Here is a 23,920-nt window from a genome sequence, read left to right on the forward strand (position 1 = left end):
AAGCCAAGCCAGTTTAATTGTCAATTACACAAAAAAAACGAGACCGCTATGGTCGAGTTGCTCGACTATTAGATACCCGTTACTCAGCTAGTGGGAGTACAAACGAGAAAGTTCAACATTCTTTTTGGCCCATCGATAGAAATTGGCAAAACAAATTATGAAAATGGGCGTTAGAGTAAGCGCAGCAAAAATTTTTTTTTGTAAATACCGATGGTTCTTTTCTGGTAAAATCGGAAATCCAAAATATTAAAACCAAGAATGAGCTTTGTGATTTCGGGATAACGTCATATTTAAAGTAAAAACAAGCCGCAGCCTACGATCTTAGTGTTAACTTTTATTATAAATAAGAATATATTTGAAATTAATATTTATTACAAAAAAATATTTATGTAAGCCCTGGCTCGAACCTGAACCTTGTTCCAGAATGTCGACGAACCGGTTCACAAGTCGGAATCTAATCAATGGTTAAGGTTCGAACCTCGAACCGAACCAAAGCCAAAATAATATGAGTCGCGGTTTGCTCTGGTACACACACGAATTGGTAATTTTTATGAAATAAATTGCTTGAAGTATTGCTACAAGACAGGAGCCGATCATTTAAACCATCCTCATGTGATCCTCATTAATATATATTTAGTCTATATTGTTGATAACGCTCGTTTATCGTTTTATTCTATGAATAATATTTAAAAGTAAGAGAAAATTTACTTGTAATGATAAATATTAAAATTGATATTAAGTTGTACAAGGTGGAATAGAGAAAGACTTCTCTAGTTGCAAGGGATAAAATGCTTATTAAAGTCAATAGCAAGTTAAGCTCTGCATAGTTAGGGAGCTGCAATTGGTTCCCATGTGATACAAATGTATTTCTGAGCATCTAAAAGTAGGCTATACAAATATTTATGAACTGACAATATTGACGTAGATAATGTAATACCAAATTTCTAAACTTAAAACTACTAAGTGCCGCTAAAAGAAAAAATATTATCTCATTGGATTTTAAAATTTAGATGCTCTAATAAACAAGCAAAGATACATCAAATATATATTTTACTTAAATAAAATCTATATATTTCCACAGCTAATTTTACAACTTTAATAAAGGTAACCAGGTAAACCAGACCATAATTAACACCTGTGTGAGATTCGAGCAAATGCATTAATTGTACTTACGGTTCTGCTTCGATAGATTTTAATTTGGCCACATAGTTGGATGGAATGTAGCCTTCCGAACGTGTCTTCTTGCTGCGCGCCAGCCACCAGTCACCCTATTGGATAAAAGATACAATCAAAAACCGTATATAAAAGTTATGGAGAATAATTTAAATTAAAGATATTGAAGAAACAACTGTTTTTTTTTAATACATTCCTAGTTAAGCGACTTTTAATTTGGATTTTTAACTTATGAATATAGTTTTACAATAACAATACCAAATTCTTGTTCCCGATATACATATGTACAGTAAAATGGTACACTAATTCAAAAAGTATGTAACAGGTTGGACTGAAGAAGCAGAAAAGATCTTATGCCGAATTCGTGCAACACTCTTAACTTTGGGTGATTGTACATATTTACTCCTGTTCACTGCAACGAACAGCTTGTTGAACATACATTCCTCTTTATCTGGTAAAGTCAATGAGTCTAAACAAATGTTATTTGTAGGATAAACATAAAATCCCCTCTATTAGCCCATACACCCTCGCGTGCTGGTCTATGATTAGACTTGGCCCTCAGCGTTTATAATCGTGATTAGTGTAGGGAAAGGTCAATAACCAGGCACTTTAGGGTTCATTGTTTCATTATTGTTGCTCTGATTTTATTATATGTATATGCGAGCTATTTTAGCTGCCGTTCCGTTCTTTACTCGATTGAATATTCTTAATGCATCCTTCTATGAGTCGGTTTCCCAATTGCATGCTTGTTATCCTTGTTGCCGATTGTCAAGTCATTCCTTATGTTTGAATGTACGCTTCTGACATGTTTATATTTTACATATTTAGATTTTGACATGTTTCAAACCTTTGTCTAATGTCTAAAACATCGATCAATACCTATCAACGTTTAGATGAGTAACACGTATCTAATAGTGTAATAATAATTAATAATTTTTTTACAGAAAAAAAATGTAGTGTTTACATAGTGGACATAATAAATTCAAACAATAAAAGAACAGGATAATTGGCACCTATTCGTGAAGCGGGGAAATGGATAATCAGGAAAATATTTTTCAACCAAATGAATACCTCGAAATGAATAACTCACTATCTAACAAACAAATTTTTAATTATTTTTCAAACAAAAACAAACTTTAATGCTTGTACTGCGGATCAAGTAAGTAATAACCGAGAGACTAAAACGAGTAGGCAAATGGATATACCGCACCTTTCTTACACGCTACAGCACCGGAAATGCCAGCCACGCAACTGCTTCTCAGCAAGTACTGACCATGGGTAATATGTCTACCACTGGCCGGGGATATCGGGGAAAGCTTTATGATCTGTCGTAATTGTATACTCCGTTATTTTAAAAGTCCGTTTGCCGTTCAAAATCTGAATATGATTTCGCTCCGTAGGGAGGGCGCAAGATTTGGCCAACAGCCAATTGCACACGTCATGCTTTCAGCGCCGTTTGCTACTGAGAGGGCCACTGCTATGCTGACACAAAGCTTTTAAATACAAATTTGCGTGCAGCACTTTGGTCACAAAGCAGCCAGAATCGGTGGCTGCTGTGGGTGGTGACCTCCGTATACTAATTATAAAATTCGACCAATAGTTCCTAGCATTACCAATTGCTTCAACATTTGGATTCAACAGGAGTTGCAGTTGGATTAAATGTATTACAATATATTTCAATTACATTTCATATTATTAAAAGAGTGCAAGATTCTTAATAAATGTCAAGATTTGTCATATCAAAATAAATAAATGTTTTATTTATAGACTATCATTTATATTTTTAAAAAGTTATAGAAACTAAGTAAACGTGGGCGGGGAAATTCATAGAGTTAATTTACTTCCAGTGTTCGAATTCCAAAAACCGAAAAATTTTAAATTTCTTTAAAATAAATAAGGTTTACAAATATTTAGAATATGTAAAACTGTAATATTATTGAGGATGGTCAAGTTAGAAAATAAAAGGGAGTAAGAACGTTACCGGTTAGCTAGTGGGAGTGCCAGGGAAATTTCTTTTGAAATTTTCATAGATTATTATTAACGAATCAAAATATGTTGTATACATCCACCTACCTATTTCATACTTTTCTATGAATTCAGTGTTCTATTTTACTGTACGAGTATCGTGTGGTCTATAAGGGGTCAACCGATTAAAAAAAAAAAGACCAAAAAATATACTATACAGTTCTAGCGATATCTTTTGATTGGTCTATAACTCGTTCTGATTGGACAAATTTATTGTTATCTGATAATCTTCTTACTTTATCATGGTAATAATACAAAGTTGTTCTTTTGCAAGTAGTATGAAAGTTCAGGTCTATTTAAAAGTAAAAATAAATAAATAAAAAAGATTGATGTATCAAATTATCCATGCCTAAACTTGCAGCTCCTGTGATATCTAGATCACCTCTGTGAATTCCAGGGTCTGGAAAACACATCCTTTAACTACAAATTATTACACGGGTACCATATACCATCTTATACTCCGAGTAGCGGGCGCTTTTGCAACAGTTCAAATAAATTGTAAAAATTCGACTAGTTAAAGCTTCAAACATTGTCTTATTTAATTTGTCGTTAATGCTATGAATTGCTTTATCAAATTTCCCCCTAGGATTTGAGTTGATGCTTTCGTCTGTATCATTTGAAAGTGATTGGAAACGAAACGTTGTTCCTTCAATCATACAGCAAGCAGAAAAAATCCCACAAACGCCGTTATCAAACGATTTGAACTTATTATCAGGCACTCTCTCCCGCATTCTTTTGCTCACAGCACTGTATGGTGTATGCTCACATACATTGCTAACCTATCGGATTACTCACTGACATTCTGTTTAAACGGTAGGTGTTTGCGACATGTTTGCAAATTTATTTATTTTTGTTTATGCGATATTGTAGTTTCATCTCAAGATACCCGTAGCGTTTCAATACATATTTTTGACGTCACAAAAATGTAATCAGTATACCCTCAATCACCGAATCAAATATTACATTTATGTTATAAGGTGTCACGATTTCTGAAAAGAAATAATAACCTTCTTATGCGACAAACCCCCAATTCATGGTTTTGCTGGGCTAATTAGGATGCCTTATGGTTAGTAAAAAGTAAATTATACACAGTTTCCATAGAGTTGCATAGTCAAATCTCGTGCGTTAGAGAATTCGTACTTTTGGTACTTGTCATGAAACAATGAGTAGATCATTGTATAAACACAGTAACAGTTTCAATTAGAAGTTTTTAGGTAAGCTATTTCACGATCTTTATTATCGGATTGGTATATATGTACTATACATATGTACATATATCTCATGGACTGAAACAAGCAATTTTCTTTCCATGATCAAGGCACAAATTCTTGCCGATCTGTCACAACATTCTATATCTGTTCAACATTGAATTTTAATAGAAATTTCGATAGGTAGGAAATAAGTTTCATTATTTTGTATTTCATAATTTCAAAACCATTTGGTGCATGGAATTTACCAAAAAGTTGTAGTTTTTTATTACGAATAAGGAAACCTCAACATTTTTGTTTCCGAATAAGGCGTGCGTGTGAACGTAGCAACACTCACCTGCGTGTCATTTAGTATCTCCAAGTGCTCTCCCTTCCGGAAGCTCAAATCCTCATCCGTGCGGGCGTCGTAGTCGTAGAGGGCGACAAAAATCTTCGCGTTGGCGCCGGCCGTTTCGCTCTCCGGGATCTGGGGAACCGGACGGATCTGCTCCGGCGGCTGTCCGGCGTGTGAAGGCATGGGGATTTGAGGCACGCCCACGCCCACTCCGATGGTGGGCGGGTCGTCCAGCTTGATGCGATCTGCGGGCTTGTCGGGTTCGCCCTTCTGCGTGGTGAGGCAGTTACCCATTGTTGGATGAGTAGTTGTGCTACCGCCGAGACTGAGTACTAAATGCAATCAATGGAAGCCAAATTGCAACGCTTGCGTTTACTGTTACTTTCACTGTTTGTTTATTGTTTGTGGCTACGAAATCAGCGCTTGGGTGTTGGCACTCTACGCCGCTCTCACTCGATCCCCTCTTCGCTGACTCTCTTCACTGCTTACAATTTGTGCAAGTTGCTATCGCCTTTTCGCTCAACTCTGTTTTACTGGGCACTAACGAAATTAAATGCTTGCCCACGACCAAACGTGTGCCTGTGTGTGTGTGCGTGCGTGAGTGTTTTCTCACTTTTATCTACATTCGCTCGTGTGGGTGTGTGTGTGATGCTGGGCTGCTGGCAGCCTACGAATCCAGCAGTATACCGTCGTTTTGGCCGCAAAAAGAATTCAAACTAGGCGATTAAATGGATGACTCGCGATTGCACTATTATTTATTTGGGCTGGCATTCGCATTCACATTTTTAACTCAAATATTGTCCTCTTTTCCCCATCGCGTTGCAAAAATCTGTGTGACCAGTACGCGGACGCGAAAAATACCACGAGACTAGGGCAAATATACTATAATACTGAACTTTTAATACTGAATACTTTTTATTACACGTAAAAAAATCGGGGTCGAGTTTTTACAAAAATACTTTATAATTTCCACAACTTGGAAAAATTTGTTCGAAAATCAGATACAAAAGAGGATATATTAAGAAGGGGATAAATGCGTCATTACATATAATTTTATTATTATTATTTATTTATTATTTACCATTATATGCTAGCCCAAATGCTATATTTGCGTAAGAAGAAAAATACTTCAACCAATAGCACTTTTCTTTAAAATGCAGAAGTTTTTTATTTAGGTGTGACGTCTATAATGTCGAATTGGAACAGTTGATATGTACGCATGTTTTGGAAAAGTAAATATTTTTTGGAACAAAAAATAATAAATTGGAGAATGGGCGTGTCAGTTTTTGGCCGTCCGTGGGCGTTAGAAAGGGGTAGTCAAAAAGTTGTTTACCAAATTGATAGAATTTTTCAAAAGTGTGGGCGTGGCAGTTTTTGGCGGTCAGTGGGCGCTAGAGTGGTTGTGCCAACATCAATAACAGTCGTGCGCTGTGGGTATGTGTCTGGAATCTGCATGCTCAATCTCAATTTTCTAACTTATACATTTCCTGAGAATTCGACTTTCATACGGACGAACAGACGGATGGCTATTTATACTGATCAAGAATATACATATATAATTTACATGGTCAGAAACGTTTCCTTCTGCCTGTTACATATTTTATATAATAGCATAATGTTTTACCAAAAACATTAGAATAACATTCTATCCTAGTGTCTATTTTACTCTACGAGTAACCGGTATATTACAGGTACTCTCACTGTTCCATTTCAACAGTTCCGTTTTCGTAAGCAACAAATCGTTTCTATTTTGATTTACGATTCATGCGCATTCGGGTGTTTATCAACAAGAAAAATAATCGAAATCAGAAATTTTAATTTGAGCACTATAATTGATTTCAGTTTATTCAAAAGTCAAAAATGGATATAAAATCGTTTTTGTACGAATTTTGTGCGAAGTCGCGTATAGAACCAAAGTTTGATATTCGCCAAACTGGTGAGTGATAAACCATTCCTCCTCAGCCGCGTTTTTCAAATAGCTGCTCAATTTATAGGTCCCAAAAACCGTCAGCGATTCCTGTGTGAGGTGCGTGTAGACCCTAACATATATATTGGTGTGGGTAATTCTACCAACAAGAAGGATGCCGAGAAAAACGCGTGTCGTGATTTTGTCAACTACCTAGTGCGCGTGGGGAAACTGAATGCAAAAGATGTTCCTGCGGATGCTGTGGCTTCCGGGGCCGGACCTAGGATTGGTCTGGATGGTGTGGGCGCGGCAGAGGGCGGTGGACAGCAGAAACGCGTGTTTGATGGTCAGTCGGGTCCACAGGATCTGGGTGAGGCCTATCGCCCACTAAACCACGAGGGCGGCGGCGACTGCAACCGCTACTCTGTAATTGATCACATCCAGGAGCAGAGAGACATGAACGAAGCTGAGTCTTTCGATGTCAACGCCGCCATCCACGGTAACTGGACCATAGAGAATGCCAAAGATCGACTGAATATGTACAAGCAGGCGAACAACGTTCGCGACGATTACAAATATACACCAGTGGGCCCGGATCACGCTAGGTATGTGCTTCCTTTTCAACTTTCTTCCGTCTGCATTTCGGATTTGGCCGAATTTGTTCTATGGCCAACTCTGAAATGCGGGCTTTTGTGGGCTGTGACCAATTCGTGCAGAGTCAGCAGAGCGACGTGGTACGATATTCCGAACTACAAGAACCACATCCAGCTTCCTTGCATGGGGTCTGTAAGCAAAACGGACGCCTGTGCAACGCGGCTTAGGTGGCAATAATTCAAGCGCTGGCTTTCCAGCTTTGTCTAACACATTAGTACCACACCGTTCTGTCGGCTGGCGCCTGCAGCAGTCCACCACAGACTCCCACAATGGGAGATTCCAAATATAGCCCGAGGGTAAGTTCCGGATTTTTACCTAATTACCGGCCCAGATTTTTTTAAAAATGTTTTGTCTATTTAGGAGCTTTATGGCAGAGTTGTCCATTTATGTGCCAGCGCTCAGGCGCAAGGTGACGGCCCGCGAAACGGGCTCAAACAAGAAGTCTGCCAGCAAGTCATGCGCCCTGTCACTGGTTCGCCAACTTTTCCATTTAAAGGTGATAGAGGCTTTTAGTGGAACCCTAAAAAAAAAGAAGGATGTAGAGCTGAAGCCATATCCGGTGAAGATTTCTCCAAATCTGATTAACAAAATTGATAAGGTTATTCAGGTTTTGGACCTTCCTGTTGTAAACCCGCGCAATATCAAAATCGAACCGGACGGCGCTCCAATTCCTCTAATTGTAAGTGATACAAAACTAGGTACTAAAATAAAAATGCATCAGCAACTCGAATTAAATTTCTTATCTCAAATTATTAGAGAAACTGATCAGATTTTAAGAACATGAAGCGACTATTAGCTATAGATTGAATGTTCGTAACGCTTTTGTATAGCTGATGTTCTTGAGCAATGTCCTTGAGTAAACTAGATTCGTAGATTTGTACAATACCATTTAAAGTATATATATATGTGTATGCCATGTTAGCGTCCAGTTCTCTGGAATTAGGTCACTCATTAGGAATAAAACAGGAGAGAACGCTATAGTCGAGATTCTCAGAAACCCGTTACCAAGCTAGTGGAAATTTTAGAAAGAAATTAAAATTTTTTTTTCAAATCATTAAAAAATAGCAAAAAAAAAAAAAAATGTCAAAAGTCTAAAATATCAAAACGATTTTTAAAAGTGTAGGCGGCAGCTTTGTGCTGTTTGTGGGCATGCCAACGTTCTGAAACAAACTTGCGCAGCGTCACTAGAGTCTGCATGTCTAATCTCAACTTATTAGCTTTTATAGTTTCCGAGATCTCGACGTTCAGACGGACGAACAGAGGGACATGAATCGACTCGGTAATTTATCGTGAATAAAAATATTCGCTTTATCTCTTACATTAATTTTAAAGAAGTTCACATTTTTATTTATTGTATTTATAAGGGTATATAATTATATTTATTGCTTTCAAATGAACCTGTTGTGTTGCTCTACACAGATTAAATGAATTATATCTCAAAAAGGGTTTGAAATGAATTGAAATTAAAATGGAGCCCTGAATATAAAGTTCTTCTGACTAATAGCAGATTTTTCTTCCAGGTTAACGTAAGCCGCATAGAGTCCACGCAACGGGATGGGGAAAAGCGTCAGGAAAGCTCAGTAATTCCGTGGGCTCCTCCCCAGGCAAACTGGAATACTTGGCATGCCTGCAACATCGACGAAGGCGAACTGGCAACCGTGTCTATTGATGACATTTCGATGGACTACGAACGATCGCTGCGTGAGCGCCGCCAGAACGACAACGAGTACCGACAATTCCTCGAGTTTCGCGATAAGCTGCCCATTGCAGCGATGCGATCTGAAATTTTAAGCGCAATTAATGACAATCCAGTGGTAATCATTCGTGGAAACACAGGGTGCGGAAAGACTACCCAAATAGCCCAATACATTCTTGATGACTACATCTGCTCCGGCCAGGGCGGGTACGCTAATATTTATGTGACCCAGCCTCGTCGCATTTCAGCCATTTCTGTTGCCGAGCGCGTAGCTCGCGAGCGGTGCGAAAATTTGGGCGAGACTGTAGGGTACTCGGTGCGATTTGAGTCTGTGTTTCCACGTCCCTACGGCGCAATCCTCTTCTGCACCGTCGGCGTGTTGCTGCGCAAGCTGGAGGCTGGCTTACGAGGAGTATCGCATATTATTGTGGACGAAATCCACGAGAGAGACGTGAACAGCGACTTTTTGCTGGTCATCCTTCGCGACATGGTTGACACATATCCAGAATTGCATGGTAAGCTCAAATGTAGTGCAATTTATCTAATATATATTCTATAATACAATTTCTTGGTGTGAAACTCTTAGGACTCTTATATTTATCACTGGTCAGCACCACAAATAGAACCTGCAATGTGGTCTAAATAGGGATATTTTTAACATATATTGAGACGCGAAAAATCCGTACTTTTGCTGGTTTTATTACGAATATACTTTTTACATCCGTTCCACCTAGAGTGGATCTGTCCGTCAGTTTGTTCGTTTGAAAGCTGATCTCGGGACCAATAAAAAAACAGAGAATGTTATAGTCGAGTTATCATCAGATACCCATTACTCAGTGGGAACGAGAAATTTTCACATTTTTTCTGGCTACTGATAAAAGTAGGTAAAATGAAGAATTAAATTAAAAAAATTTGTTTAATTTTTAAAATTAGTGGGCGTGTATAAAATTTTTGGCAAATCGATAAAAATTTAAAAAACTAATAATAAAATAATAAATTTCAACAAATTTCCAAAACTATGGGTCAACTAAATTGTGCTGCGCCTTTGTCTCTCATATGCAGGCTTATTTCAGAAAATTATCCCGCCCAAATTTGTCATGCCCACATTTTTAAAAATGTTTTTAGTTTTTACGTATTATTTTGGTCTTGCTAATTTTATAGGGCTTCGAACGCCGAGTAGCTAATAGTCGAGAAAATAGCCCGTTTCTCATATTTCATTTGGAGTCGCCTAATAGATCCTTTATCCAATAAGAAATACGGATAATACATTTCCAACCCTTTTATTTTGTTTGATGTATCTTTCAGAAAGACCTATGAGTAATATACATTTTTTTTCTATTGCAGTTATTCTTATGTCGGCCACTATTGATACAACGCTTTTTTCCAAGTATTTTGGCGGCTGTCCCGTATTGGAAGTACCCGGAAGAGCGTTTCCCGTGCAGCAATTTTTCTTGGAGGACATTCTTCAGATGACAGACTTTGTGCCTTCGGTGGAGTTGCGACGAAAGCGCAAGGAGGTAGAGGAAGAGGAGCAATTGCTGCTTTCCGAGGACAAGGAAGAGGCGGATACCAACTTTAACAAGATTTGCGAGGACAAGTATTCACAGAAGACTCGCAATGCTATGGCCATGCTATCCGAATCGGACGTAAGCTTCGAGCTGCTGGAGGCATTACTGCTGCACATTAAGTCAAAAAACATTCCCGGAGCCATATTAGTATTTCTGCCCGGCTGGAACCTGATCTTTGCGCTGATGAAGTTTCTGCAAAATACAAACACTTTCGGTGATACATCCCAATACCGAATTTTGCCATGCCACTCGCAGATTCCTCGAGACGACCAACGCAAAGTATTCGAGCCTGTTCCAGAAGGCATCACCAAGATTATACTTTCTACCAACATTGCAGAGACTTCTATAACGATTGACGACATTGTTTTTGTAATTGATATATGCAAGGCGCGCATGAAGCTCTTCACTTCACATAACAACCTAACCAGCTACGCCACCGTTTGGGCGAGCAAAACCAATTTAGAGCAGCGCAAGGGCCGAGCTGGGCGTGTCCGACCGGGCTTCTGCTTCACCCTCTGTTCGCGCGCCCGCTTCGAAGCGCTCGAGGACACTCTTACGCCTGAGATGTTTCGTACGCCGTTGCACGAGATGGCGTTGACCATTAAATTGCTCAGGCTGGGCTCCATTCACCACTTTCTGTCAAAGGCATTGGAGCCACCTCCGGTAGACGCGGTAATCGAAGCTGAGGTGTTGCTTCGAGAGATGCGCTGCCTTGACGCTAACGATGAACTTACACCACTGGGCCGCCTGCTGGCACGCCTCCCAATTGAACCAAGGCTTGGAAAGATGATGGTCCTCGGAGCAGTATTTGGCTGTGCCGACCTGATGGCCATTATGGCTTCGTATTCTAGCACCTTCTCAGAGGTGTTTAGTCTTGATATTGGCCAACGTCGCTTGGCAAATCATCAGAAAGCGTTGAGTGGTAGTAAATGTTCCGACCACGTGGCAATGATCGTAGCCTCACAAATGTGGCGGCGCGAGAAACAACGCGGTGAGCAGATGGAAGCTCGGTTCTGTGACTGGAAAGGATTGCAAATGAGTACCATGAACGTAATCTGGGATGCCAAGCAGCAGTTGCTGGATCTTCTTCAGCAGGCTGGATTTCCAGAAGAGTGTATGATACCGCACGAGGTGGATGAAAAGAATAATGGCGATGACCCACTACTGGACGTGTCACTGGCTCTGCTGTGCTTGGGTCTCTACCCCAACATATGCGTGCACAAGGAGAAGCGTAAAGTGCTGACTACAGAGTCTAAAGCAGCGCTACTGCACAAAACATCGGTGAACTGCAGCAACTTGGCAGTCACATTTCCATATCCGTTCTTCGTTTTCGGCGAGAAGATCCGCACGCGAGCTGTTTCCTGCAAGCAACTATCTATGGTCTCGCCTTTGCAGGTGATACTATTTGGATCGCGCAAGATTGACTTTGCCGCCAACAATATCGTTCGCGTTGACAACTGGGTTAACTTTGAAATGGATCCGGAACTTGCGGCCAAAGTTGGTGCCCTTAAGCCTGCCCTGGAGGATCTTATCACGGTGGCGTGCGACAATCCTTCAGACATACTTCACCTGGAGGAGCCCTATGCAAAGCTGGTCGATGTTGTCAAAGACCTTTGCGTTAAGAGCGCTGGAGACTATGGACTGCAGCGTGACTCGGGAATTCTGCCGCATCAATCACGCGACTTCAGCGCCGGCGGAGGACCGGCCAAACGAGGGCGCTTTGACGGCGCCGGAGGTGGTACAGGACGCTACAGTAACAGAGGCTTCGGCAGCTATGGCCGCCGTGGAAACAGCAGCAACGGAAATAATGGAGGGGGATATGGAAATAATGAAGGAGGATATGGAAATAATGAAGGAGGATATGGAAATAATGGAGGAGCATATGGAAATAATGGAGGAGCATATGGAAATAATGGTGGCGGATATGGAAACAATGCCGGAGGATATGGGAACAATAGAGGAGGATATGGAAACAATCGAGGGTATGGAAACAACGGTGGTGGATTCGGAGACTCTTATGGAAGCAATAGAGGATCAGGCGGCGGACCTGGAAATTGCGATCAAAGCGGACGCTGGGGACACTTTTAACGGATATTTCAAAAGCTGTATTGGTTTTTTCATACACAAGAAAAATGAGTTTACCCATTATTAAAACGTTACTATTTGTCTTTGGATATGCTGAATTAAGTATACAAATAAAAGACACATTGAGGTGTTTGTTTTACGGGTCGTTGGTTCCTAGGCATTAAAAACGCTTTTGCGATCCGAATCGATGTCTGAGTTAATGGCTAAGAATGACATAGATGGCTTACAAGTTCCTTCTCTCCGTATTGTCGTTCTTCCAACGCAAAAATAATAATGAAAAATGCTATTAGGTAATGCCAAAGACCAATATTAATATATGTATGTATACAAATATTATCTAATACGTAGACTAATGTAATTCCTATACTCTATAAAATATTTTAACACTAAAAACATACATAGTTATTTTTCGTCGCTATGTACGAAATCCATGAAATTTTCAAGAAGTTAATTTAAATTTATAGAAAATGCTGCATTCGTGCCCTCGCGTATTGCAGAGCTGCAATTAGGTTTGAATGAAGTACGACGAAAACTCCGTTTTCTTTAGATTAAGACTACATTTTCTTGATTTCCGCTTATTATTTATTTTGTTATATTAATAAAAATGTAAAATATAAATTGCAATACATAGGTAATAGTGGTTGTCCATATTCTATTAGAATTTTTAACTTTATTAAGAATGACAAAATTAGGCGAAAAATAATAATAGCACCACTACACCGCCGCTAACAAATGTTTGCGTATTAAAACTACGCCTATCTCACTAATTTAATTTTTTGTAGTGTCTCCCTTATTCGCAATAAGAGCTGCGCAACATTTTGGTATGTAGTCAACCAGGTCCTGGTACCTTTTAGGGGATATTTTGCTCCAGGACTCCTTAATTACAGCTAAAAGGTTTACGTTATAAGTTGGCTTAGAAGCAACAACTTCCTTCTTAATATCCGAATATCCAAAGTTTTTCGATGGGATTAAGGTGTGGCGACTGTACAGGCCACTCCAAAACAGGAATAGATTTATTTTGGAACCAACCTTCCAACCAAGCAGCTTTCCTGCTGGTGCTCTTCGGGTGCACTTATATTCGTTATATAAGTGCGCAAAAGTGCTCTAAAATTTCCTTTATTTTGCACTACTTAGCACACTTATTTATCGTACTTATAGTATTGTGCTTTACTTAATCAGAAAATCCACTTTTATTGAAAATAAATGCCGATATATTATTAAAATTTGGAAAAATAGTAGCAAACGAATAGCTCTATGAATTAGTCAGCTTTTAGCAAACGGATTAAGAGGAACTAAAAGAAGAAACAATATTTTGGCGCGCTTTCCTAACTTCCCAAAATGGCGCGGTTTTTAAAATTATCAAATTAGAATATAACAAAAACATTCAACTAAATAATATTTTCATTTCAAATACTAAAAATCGGCCATTTACATGATAATATAAATAAACATATTTTTTTTACTTTTATACTACTAGTTTGTATAAATAGTTAAAAAACTTCATACGCAGAAGTCTTTGCTGTGAGTCTTTAGTTGCCGGCTGCGCTGCCCTTGGTGGCAGAAGATTGACGCCGGCTGCGCTGCTTATGCTATGATGTTATTGCGAAAGCAATCGCTAATTGCTAAGCAGATTCTTAGAGTATTTAGGCGCTGAACGTGCATGTTGGAGCTTGCGTATTGGGGTTCATTATTCTGGTTCATAACATTATTAGTTCTAACATATTATTCTAGTTCTTATCATTAGTATTATTGTTTTTAACATTTCCCCCTCTAATTTATGCCTGCCATTAAGCGGTAGAAATAAGGAATGTTGTTGAACTGCGGCAGCTGGAGTTCGTGTCTCAATGAATTGCTCGGAGATTGGCGGTGCGAGGATCGAGGTGACTTTTGTGTCCATTTTCGGGTAGGTCCTAGCAGCTAGGTGTGCCTCTGCCATTGGCCACAGGTGTCCAGTACTAGCATGAGAATCAGAGCAATGCCAAAGAGCGTAGCAGGGTATGCTGTTGACCCTTGTCAATGTACCTCTTTTATGTGCCTCAGCTGAGCAGTGTTATTTATATGCAACGCTTCCAGTGCTCCCAGTGCTTCGAGTCTTTCTTTTAAGTCTTAAGTCTTTCTTTTTCTCAGCTGTTGACTGCACAAGAGGCGCTCGGTATCATCACCGCCTTTAAAATATCCACATGTTGATTCATGATCGTTTTTATCCAATGTATTGGCCCAACCCCAACAAGCAAATACCATTCCACTGGATACTCCGGTTTAATTGTTTTTACTGTGTACTTTGGATTATATTCGGTGTTCTTTGGGCGCCTTACATACGATCGAGATGCTTTGCCACCAAAAATAACTACCTTGCTCCCATCTGACAATAAAATGTTCCTCCATTTTTCGCGTGGCTAATCTTGTCAATGTTCCTTGGTGAGCTTAATGCGCTTGGCTATATGTGTCAGAAATTCATTTTTTGAACATGTCACTTTTCACGTCCCATTTTAATAATTATTTTAAGGAACGTTTTCAAAACGTGAAAATATATTTTTATAAATTTTATATTATTACTAATAATAAATATTCGGTGCAGACAAAAATATGCCCAAAGGAAAATGAATAAAATTAAGTGTGGTATATAAAGTTTTCGAATCGTTCACAACTTTTCTTTAATAAGAATATTAGAGAATATTAGAATTTGATGACGAAATCTGAGTTCGTTTTCGTATGTGCACTTATAATGAAAATATAGTTATCATATTAATTTTCAAAAAGCTACATTTAAGCCTTAGTGTACGTTTTGTACAATACTGGCGATGATTTTCAAATATATTCATTTTTAAGGCAATATTGAAAACTTATTAAATAATATTTGGTCAAAATGATTTTGAAAAAGTGTACATTTTGAAACAGCAGGAATGTTATAGTAATTGTGGTAACTGAGCTCGCGTTTTATTTTTTTTACTGAACTTATTGGTGGAACTATCGGTACTAGCTTATAAGTAAGTGGTGATGTAGACCTGTTCAATAATTAAATTTTTAACGTAATATATTGCGGCTTCAGTGTGAACAGGGTCTTAATCGCAGTATCGATAAGACGAAGTTACACATACCGTATGAGTATACAATATCTTTCATCTCTAGCATTTGCTTCGGCGCGTAGTTTTTGTTTTACCGAAATAAGACAACGAAAGTTTTTAGGTCGTTTACTTAAGGAGGCCGCTATGGACTTTGACAACGCGAAAGAAAACATTCAGCCGCTAGCCAGCGGTCGCAACGTGAGCCTTCTGCAGGCCTCTCTCAGCCAGGAGTCCACCCACGGCCAGGAATTGCAGGCACAACGCAAGCAAATGGAGGAGGAGGTCCACACCTACACAGGCACAGATCCTCTCGGTGCCTGGTACACGTTCATCTGCTGGATCGAGCAGAGCTATCCGGCGGGGGGCAGTGGCTCTGGTCTACAGACTGTCCTTCACCAGTGCCTCACCAAATTTGAAGACGACGAGCGCTACCGTCAGGACAAGCGGCTAATTAGGCTTTTCATTAAATTCGTGGGTGTCCGATGCTTTTTTTTAAATGATCACCCTGATTATACATCACTTTTTAGATGGAGAAACAGAAGGACCAGATCGAGTTTTATCAACAGATGTACAACAACGGGATCGGAACAATGCTAGCAGATTTCTATATTGCCTGGGCCTACAGCTACGACCTGAGCGGCAACATGCGCAAGGCCGACGAGATCTTTCGTCTAGGTCTAGAGTGCCGCGCACAGCCTCTGGAGGATCTGAAGGAGGCCCACCACCACTTCGGCTACACGGTGGGCCAGCGCATGCTCTACAGCACTGGGGAAGAGGCCAACACTGTTAACCAGGAGCTTAACGAGCGACGGCTAGCGTTGCAATCCCTTCATGGTCGCCGCCAGCAGATCTCTAACAGCATTACCGTGGGAAGCATCCGGACCGGAGCGGCAGTTAAAAGCGGCCTGCCGGGTGTGGTGCAGGTGAGTGGATATTTTAATTTATGTTTATTTTAATGTAGGATTACAACAAAATGAGTTAGCTAACCTTGATTTTAATCAAACACAGAGCTTTAACTTAATCTCACCAGAGAAATGGCTTCCAAGTATAATATAATTTTGCTTTCATAACTTGTTTGATTACAATTTATTGACCATCGTGTCTGAAATTCAAACAAGAAACAAGAGAGAACGTTATAGGCGGTTTCCTCGACTATCAGATACACCTTACTTAGCTAGGGAGATTTCTCGAAATTTGTTGCCACATCGATAAACATTGGGAATTTTTGTAATTGTAAATACCAATAAAAATGACTAAAATTGATCAACATTTTTCCTGGGACGGTCAAATTGTTTAGAAATACAAATTGGCAAGGCAAATAATTTAAAAATATTAAGAAAACGAAAATGAAAACGAGGCAATGGCACATTCGAAATTCGTAATTTGTAGACTTGTAATATACAGTGGTAGACACCAATTTAGCACACTATGCACGGTCGATTTTCTTTTCTTATTTCTTCAGTTAAAATAATTAGATCAGTAATATTTTATTGTGCGAGTAGGTTACTAAGTAGTAGTATTTTCGCCTCTCTAGCTTTTGTCTTCTTTCTTTGCCATTCGTTTTTATCCAGACACCTCCAAAATTGGCTGGACACGATATTAACTTTTAATATTATGTTGGATATCCTTTATGAAGTCTATGTGGCAAACTCTCCACCAAAGCTGCGCATCCCTTCTGCGGTATGGCAGACCAGGAATTTTTTATTGTGCTCTATAGTTCATTTAAATTGCTGGCTGTTACACGTCTAATCTGCTTCTGAACATCCACCCGAAAATTCCCAATAGGATTGAGATCGGGGGACTGAGCTGGCCCCTTCATAACGTCAATATTGCTATCCTAAAGGCAATTCTTCACTAGTCGTGAAGTGTGCTTAGGATCGTTATCGTGCTTAAAACGCCAGTGTACCGGTAATTTTCATCCGCATAGAGGAGCATAACATAAGAGATTATTTTTTTATAGACTTGTTGATCCATCCGTTGATCCATCTTGTGTGCTTCACCCACACCATGCCAAGAAAATGCTGCCCACAACATTACATTTCCTCCACCATGTTTGACCGTCTTTTATGGTGTATCGTGGATGGTGTTGCATGTTCGGAGGACGCCAAACATACTTTTTTCCGTCTGATCCAAGTTGACAAAAGCACATTTTTTCAAAAAATCAGAGGCTTGATCATAATAACGTCTCCTTATTGTCCTGGAAGACACATTTACTCCTTGGCTTAATGAAATTTCATTTCTAATCGCCCTTGAACTTATTAAGGGATCATCTCTGGACGCTTTCTGAATGAGACTGTCCTGCCTGGCTGTGGTTTTACGAGATTGGAGTATTTGTTTTTGCCTTTTTGCACTACCATTGTTTTCAATATGTTTAAAGTTTGCTAAATTCGTGTCTACCAAATTTTTGGGGGAGTCTGGATAAAAACGAATGGCAAAGAAAGAAGACAAAAGCTATAGAGGTGAAAATAACGGTACTTATTCTCTACTTAGTAACCTACCCGCACAATAAAATATTACTGATCTAATCATTTTAACAACTGAAAAAATAAGAAAAGAAATTCGACCATGCATAGTGTGCTAAATTAGTGTCCACCACTGTATGTATTTATACCCGTAGAGTAAAAGCGAATTCTACATTCATCAAAAGGTATGTAACAGTTACAATGAAATTTTTCCGACCCTATAAATTACATATGGTCTTAATCAGGATCAACAACCGAGTCGATATGTCCGTACCTCAACCTCAGGAACTATAACAGCTAGAAGGTTGAGACTAGGCATGAGTGACATGTTTATTGCAGCCCTTAAATAGAACATATTTATAGATTGTCTACTTATCATGTCTAAACACATGTTTAGACACAATGCCTCTATTAAGGTTATCAATAACGTGATTTAGACTGTACATCTGTACTGTGCTTTGTGTAAGGCTTCATGCCTTCATGCTGCATACGCAGCGCAAGCTTGTTTTCTAATGATGCCACGCCCAGAAACCTTCTCAAGCCACGCCCCCTAAATTATTTTCATTATTTTAAAAATTTGTTCTTTAAAGGGTGTTTTTGTTTGATATGATACCATGGCCGGAAGACGTTTTTGGGTCCATATATAATTTTAATAAAAAGGGTATATTTTTAACAAAAATATAAATATTTATTGTCATCCTGTAGGTCGAAGCTTCAACTACCAACAGTAGGCGCAATGCTGGTCGGAACATGCAGGTGTTTAATGACGAAAATTCTGATGCGAATATTCCAGTGTCTAATTCTGAGACGGAGGTGAAGTCCAGCCTGCGCTCCATTATCGACTCGGCTCGCAGTCAGGAGAATATAAAAGAACCGGTGCCCTGGAACAAGGCAAATGCAAAACACCACAAGCATGGCAAAATTTTTGGCATTAACGCCTCGCCGGATCTAGGCTTTGATATACACGTGGACGAGCAAGCAATGCCACCTATTACCAACTACGAGCGCCGTATAGATCAACCCTTTAGATTTCCGACAAACTTTGTGGCCAAAAACAGGCCTCAGGAGCCGTGGGTGACACCAGTTACTATTGAGGACGAGCCAAACGCAAATGGACTTCCTTGCTATAATAAGTGTCTTCTTTACCCTCGGCGCAACATCGAGTTCTCGCCCGAAGAGTATCGTGCCTACTCCTATTTGAAAAACCGCAACCCACAACATTCATTTGTATATCGCAATGATGAGTGGTGGGGCACTGGACGGGTGATCAGGGGAATTCGCTGCTACCCGAATTTCGCCAGTTTTTCTAAGCCACAAAAACTCGATGAGCTAGACAAGTTTTGGAAACCACCACTGGTACTTGGCCTTCAGGTCGTTTTTGACAAGATTTACAACGAAGTTGAGCAAAAGGAGTATCAGCTGGAGGAGTTGCTGGCAGCCAAATGGTTGCAAAAACAAAATGTAACAGTTCATGGCGACTTCGACATGGAAGAAACCGTTTGCTTGCCCGGAAACAAGATGCCACGCCGCAAGAGTTTCTTTCCCTCATCCAGAAAATCCCTCATGCCACGTAGAGTTTCGTCTGTACCCGAAGAGACTGACAAGGAGGAGGATGAAGAAACTTTGGTTGTAAAAGATATAGCTCCGCAGCTGCCACCTAATATACCTAAATCGCCTTCTAATCAAAAGGAAGAGCCAAAGATTAAAATATTTGAGGATCCCGCATCTTCACGTGACCAATTTGTTGTACCGGCCGTTCCTGTTCCAAAAATAGAGATCTATGAAGACTCGGAACAGTCGCAGCCAACGCCAAAACCAAGGCCTTTTAATTCTGGAACGTCTTATGACGGAGATGAGACTTGCTCCACACAAATGTTCAACATGTTCATAAAGTCGCAGGCAGTAAGCACTCCTAAGTGCACACAGAAGCAGGCGCCGTCGCGTCAATTTGGAACCGTTCTTAAGGAACAACCGCTACCAGAGACCCCTGCTCCTGCTGTCGATTCTCCAGTGGAGACACGTTCGCCAACTTTGCGAAAGCAACTATCTACCATATTGGAAACCTCTGAGCACGGCACACAAAGCTTGGCGACTAGCGGCGCCACTACTAAATCGACTATAACCTCCTCATCTTCACCCGGATCCAACCCTGTTTCTAGACTTGGCAGCAAGATTGAAGAGAGTACTCCTGGTCAAATGCGTCTGCAGCGTTTGATTAGTGCTGGTGTATCAGCAGTCGTTGCGGAGCCGGAAATACAGGGCGGTGACAACTTTTTGCGCCGTGAATTATGGGAACCCAATGCGCCTAGCGTGCCTATGCTTAAGTCCCTGCGCTTCCAAGAGGATAAGACAGAGACTATCCCCAGACCTCTTGCTTGCTTTCAGGAAGATAAAACTGAAACACTGCCACAAATGCCCACCGCATTGCCGGAGGAGTCTATACATCATGGCTCGTTGGGTGCTGAAAAGATTGTTTCATCACCACAACTTCCCACTTTGGGTGATGATAGCGATTTGTGTGGATTGTTTGGAAAGACACCGCCAAAGAACAATATTTTTGGCTCTCCAAACCGTAAGTTCGATTCAACTGCACAGGTCTTTAAATCGACACAGGGCGAACTGAGCTCCTTTGCAGGAACTGCCATTAAACTGGAAGCTGCGCCTAGCATCTGCAAGCTGCAGGATTCCTTTATGACCGACGTTTCCTTTGTGCCCGACACGCAGCCTGCAACTTTACCAAAAATGGACGCAATGCAGAAGTTTGACATCTTTCTAGACGACACACAGCCAAAGATCACTAAATCAAAACCAATAGAATCTATTGGCTCCAGCTTTGCCTTAGACTGCACGCTGCCCGAAATGCAGCAGCTGGCAATTAAAGAGATAGGGAACCAACACGAAAATATTGGGGAGTCCCACATGATTGCCTCGTTCATGAAAGATTGCTCAGAAATAGGCAGCTGTCCTGCACAGTTGCCAAATTCCGTTGTCAAAACGAATATCGCAAGCACATCAAACGAGCTAAAATTTTCTAACGATTCCGTGTCAGGATCGCATAGGCAAGTTCCTTTGAAAGAAAATTTTTGTGGTTCGGAACAACCACACGAATTTTTTGAGTTCAATGCAGCTACTGAAATGTTTGCAACCAATATAAGTATGATAAAAAATTCCACACTACTGCTCCCTAACGCAGAAGTGGAGGCGCCGGAATTAAGCATCTACTATAAGAAAACTCCACTGACGCCGAAGCAATCACATCGTTCCTGGTCGCAGTCTGATTTAGAAACACCTCCGCAGGAAAAGTTTGTTCACCGCACCTCAAATGCAGATCAAACAGTTTCGAACGAAACGCTAGCAGACGCTAATAAAAACCCTTTCAACGTTGAACTGATCAGCTCGCTGCTCGAATCAATTGATTTTTCCATGTACATCGAGAAGCTGCCCCATTGTCAACTGCTTGGCCACGTTAAGCGTCTACATCCTAACACCCACCTGCAAGTGCACAACGAAAAATTTGAGGTGTCGAAAATTATAGGAAAGGGGGCTTATGGCTCGGTTTATTTAGGAAAGCATCTGAATTCTGGCAAGAAGGTGGCGCTCAAGCAGGAACGGCCAACAAACTACTGGGAGTTCTACATTTGCCTAGAGATTCACAGCCGTTTAACTAGTGAGCAAATGGTAAGCATTAAATAATAACAAATTTAATGTAGTAAATCCGATTTTTTAGATCAATTTGGTTCTTAGTTTATCCAAGCCGGGGACGTTCGAGGTCCAGCAATGAGACCAAATTTGCAGAAATCTTTTAATATAAAAAAAAACCGAAACATATATTTTTTGAAGGCTTTCCATTTCCAAAGAATATTCATTGAAGAAAACATTTTCCAAAAGCGGGTAAAATTTAAAATTATTCCAATTTGTGTCATTTGAGCCTAATCAAGGTAAATTTAAAAAGTAATTTAAATTTGGCTTACGTATCTTAGAGATATTGTAAATTACCTTAAAATTAGGAAACGGATGTTATGAAAATATATGGTTTAGCGAAAAAACATTGGAATTGGATGCTATTCAAATCATAAAGAGGGATATTTATTAATACTTGGTACTAATTACTATTCACATGACACTTATCATGAATTAATTATGTGAAAATTCTTTAACAGATTCCATCATATGCACATATTGACTATGCACTGGTAGGAAACAATTCCAGTGTATATATCTCGGAGTTTTCAGACTATGGTTCACTGATCGCTGTGTGCAACAAGGTTAAGAGTGTCACCAAGAGGAATCTAGACGAGTATGTGGTAATGCACCTCAGTTGCCAAATGCTCGATATTGTGGATCATCTGCACGCCATGGGCATAATTCATGCCGACATCAAGCCGGATAACTTTCTACTTATGAAACCGTAATAGCGAATAACCAAAAAGCCTCTTCATCAACACCTCTAATACCACCGTTTTTTCTGTTCCAGGATATGTGCGGATCCCAACGAACTCAGCCTGCAGCTTATTGATTTCGGTGTGTCCATTGACATGAAGCTGTTTCCGGACAATCAGACATTCAATTATGTTCATCATGATGACCTCTTCAAGTGCATTGAGATGAGAACGAATCGCCCATGGACTTACCAACTAGATTTATTTGGTCTGGTAAGCGTTATGCATGTGCTGCTATTCGGCCGCTATATGGAAGTAGTGCAACGAGCTCCGAGCACCATTTGGATGCCGAAAACAAACGTGCCACGGTACTTTCAGCGGGAAATGTGGGAAAACATCTTCCGGACTCTGCTTAACATTAGAGATTGTCGTACCATGCCCAATTTGCAGCAACTGCGTACGCAGCTAAAATGTGCGCTGGCCGAAAAGGAAAGATATGTCGGCGAGGCGATCAGCAAGTTTAACACGATAATACAGAAATAGCTGTCTTCTTGTGGAAACATAGTGACATAAACATATTCACATTGCATCCCTAAACATTTTTGGTTAATAGTTATAGTAATAGTTATCGCTAATGTACAATTAAAAAGTTTTAAATAAAAATATGGAAAAATCAATGCATTGTTCAAAAGTGTGTGACGGTTTTTTTCCGTTTTGAAGCCGTGAAAAACTACTAAAAAAAACGCGCCTGATCAAAAATATTTATGTACTTAGGTCGGAAACGCATCCTGTTGCATACTTTTAAACGATTTTTTCTAGTTATTTATTAAAAGTTTTTATTGTATTGCCATTAATTTAATTCAACGCAGTCGGCTCCCTTCGTTGCCTCATCGTCTTATAGCTGGATGACGCTACCAGATAATAGTGACTGCAAAAGACTTGTCCTCCAGGGGATTTCATGAAACTTGATTTACAAATTGTTCATGTCGACGTACGTCTTAGGGAAATGAGATAATTTCTTTTGACTGCAAAAGTTTATCATCTTTTGCAAGCCGGTTTAGGCGGTCAGCAGATACGGAAAAAAGGATTTCTGAAGCGGCTTGACAACATCGGTGCTTAAAAAAACGGGGATACAACTAGCTACTTGCAACTTTGCAATTCCATGAGGAAGCTTTGTTGTTCTTCTTCAAAGTGCGAAGTCCAAGCATTACCGTTGGTGAGTACTGTGTTCCTTTGTAACGTATGAATATAAAATGTAAGGATCTGATTCTATGAGTCCGTTTAAGTGCGGATGGCAGACAACAGTGTGCATGTGCTACCAACGAGATTGAAAACTGTAGACTCGATGTGAGTACCAGATTTTGT

General features: G+C 40.0%; 3 protein-coding genes across 5 annotated transcripts in view; 2 read left to right on the forward strand and 1 right to left on the reverse strand.

Moving 5' to 3' along the window:
* Positions 1-5,629, reverse strand: part of LOC6541987 (tyrosine-protein kinase Src42A) — a 31,385-nt gene extending 25,756 nt beyond the window's left edge. For both annotated transcript variants that reach the window (XM_001970757.3, XM_026979674.1), the window contains exons 1-2: positions 4,744-5,629; positions 1,174-1,268 (exon numbers count right to left, since the gene is read on the reverse strand). In XM_001970757.3, coding sequence (XP_001970793.1) covers positions 1,174-1,268; positions 4,744-5,034 — 386 coding nt within the window. In that variant the 5' untranslated portion in view covers positions 5,035-5,629. The remainder of the gene's footprint in view (positions 1-1,173; positions 1,269-4,743) is intronic.
* Positions 5,630-6,474: 845 nt separating this feature from the next.
* Positions 6,475-13,042, forward strand: LOC6542908 (dosage compensation regulator). Of its 2 annotated transcripts, XM_001970758.3 has the most exons (5): positions 6,475-6,676; positions 6,735-7,251; positions 7,661-7,979; positions 8,821-9,511; positions 10,341-13,042. In XM_001970758.3, the coding sequence occupies exons 1-5, from the start codon at positions 6,601-6,603 to the stop codon at positions 12,650-12,652; spliced, it is 3,915 nt and encodes a 1,304-aa protein (XP_001970794.1). In that variant the 5' UTR covers positions 6,475-6,600; the 3' UTR covers positions 12,653-13,042. The 2 variants fall into 2 exon arrangements, with proteins under 2 accessions (XP_001970794.1, XP_015014675.1); XM_015159189.2 differs by lacking the exon at positions 6,475-6,676 and having other exon boundaries at positions 7,193-7,596.
* A 2,662-nt stretch (positions 13,043-15,704) lies between these two features.
* On the forward strand, positions 15,705-23,232 carry LOC6541774. The gene is made up of 5 exons (XM_001970759.3): positions 15,705-16,185; positions 16,242-16,637; positions 18,882-21,854; positions 22,337-22,584; positions 22,651-23,232. The coding sequence occupies exons 1-5, from the start codon at positions 15,751-15,753 to the stop codon at positions 23,096-23,098; spliced, it is 4,500 nt and encodes a 1,499-aa protein (XP_001970795.2). The 5' UTR covers positions 15,705-15,750; the 3' UTR covers positions 23,099-23,232.
* The last annotated feature ends 688 nt before the right edge of the window (positions 23,233-23,920 follow it).

The sequence above is a fragment of the Drosophila erecta genome, unplaced genomic scaffold, assembly GCF_003286155.1.
Source record: "Drosophila erecta strain 14021-0224.00,06,07 unplaced genomic scaffold, DereRS2 tig00000055-arrow-pilon, whole genome shotgun sequence".
NCBI classification, from domain to species: Eukaryota; Metazoa; Arthropoda; class Insecta; order Diptera; family Drosophilidae; genus Drosophila; species Drosophila erecta.

What these genes read in the sequence shown, in the direction of transcription:
- LOC6542908 (XM_001970758.3), top strand. Translation starts at nt 6,601, where the DNA reads ATGGATATAAAATCGTTTTTGTACGAATTTTGTGCGAAGTCGCGTATA. An exon ending in GTTTGATATTCGCCAAACTG is followed by an intron (nt 6,677 to 6,734) that starts GTGAGTGATAAA and finishes CTCAATTTATAG; the next exon opens with GTCCCAAAAACCGTCAGCGA. An exon ending in GCGCTCCAATTCCTCTAATT is followed by an intron (nt 7,980 to 8,820) that starts GTAAGTGATACA and finishes TTTTTCTTCCAG; the next exon opens with GTTAACGTAAGCCGCATAGA.
- LOC6541774 (XM_001970759.3), top strand. Translation starts at nt 15,751, where the DNA reads ATGAGTATACAATATCTTTCATCTCTAGCATTTGCTTCGGCGCGTAGT. An exon ending in GTTTAACTAGTGAGCAAATG is followed by an intron (nt 21,855 to 22,336) that starts GTAAGCATTAAA and finishes ATTCTTTAACAG; the next exon opens with ATTCCATCATATGCACATAT. An exon ending in AACTTTCTACTTATGAAACC is followed by an intron (nt 22,585 to 22,650) that starts GTAATAGCGAAT and finishes TTTCTGTTCCAG; the next exon opens with GATATGTGCGGATCCCAACG.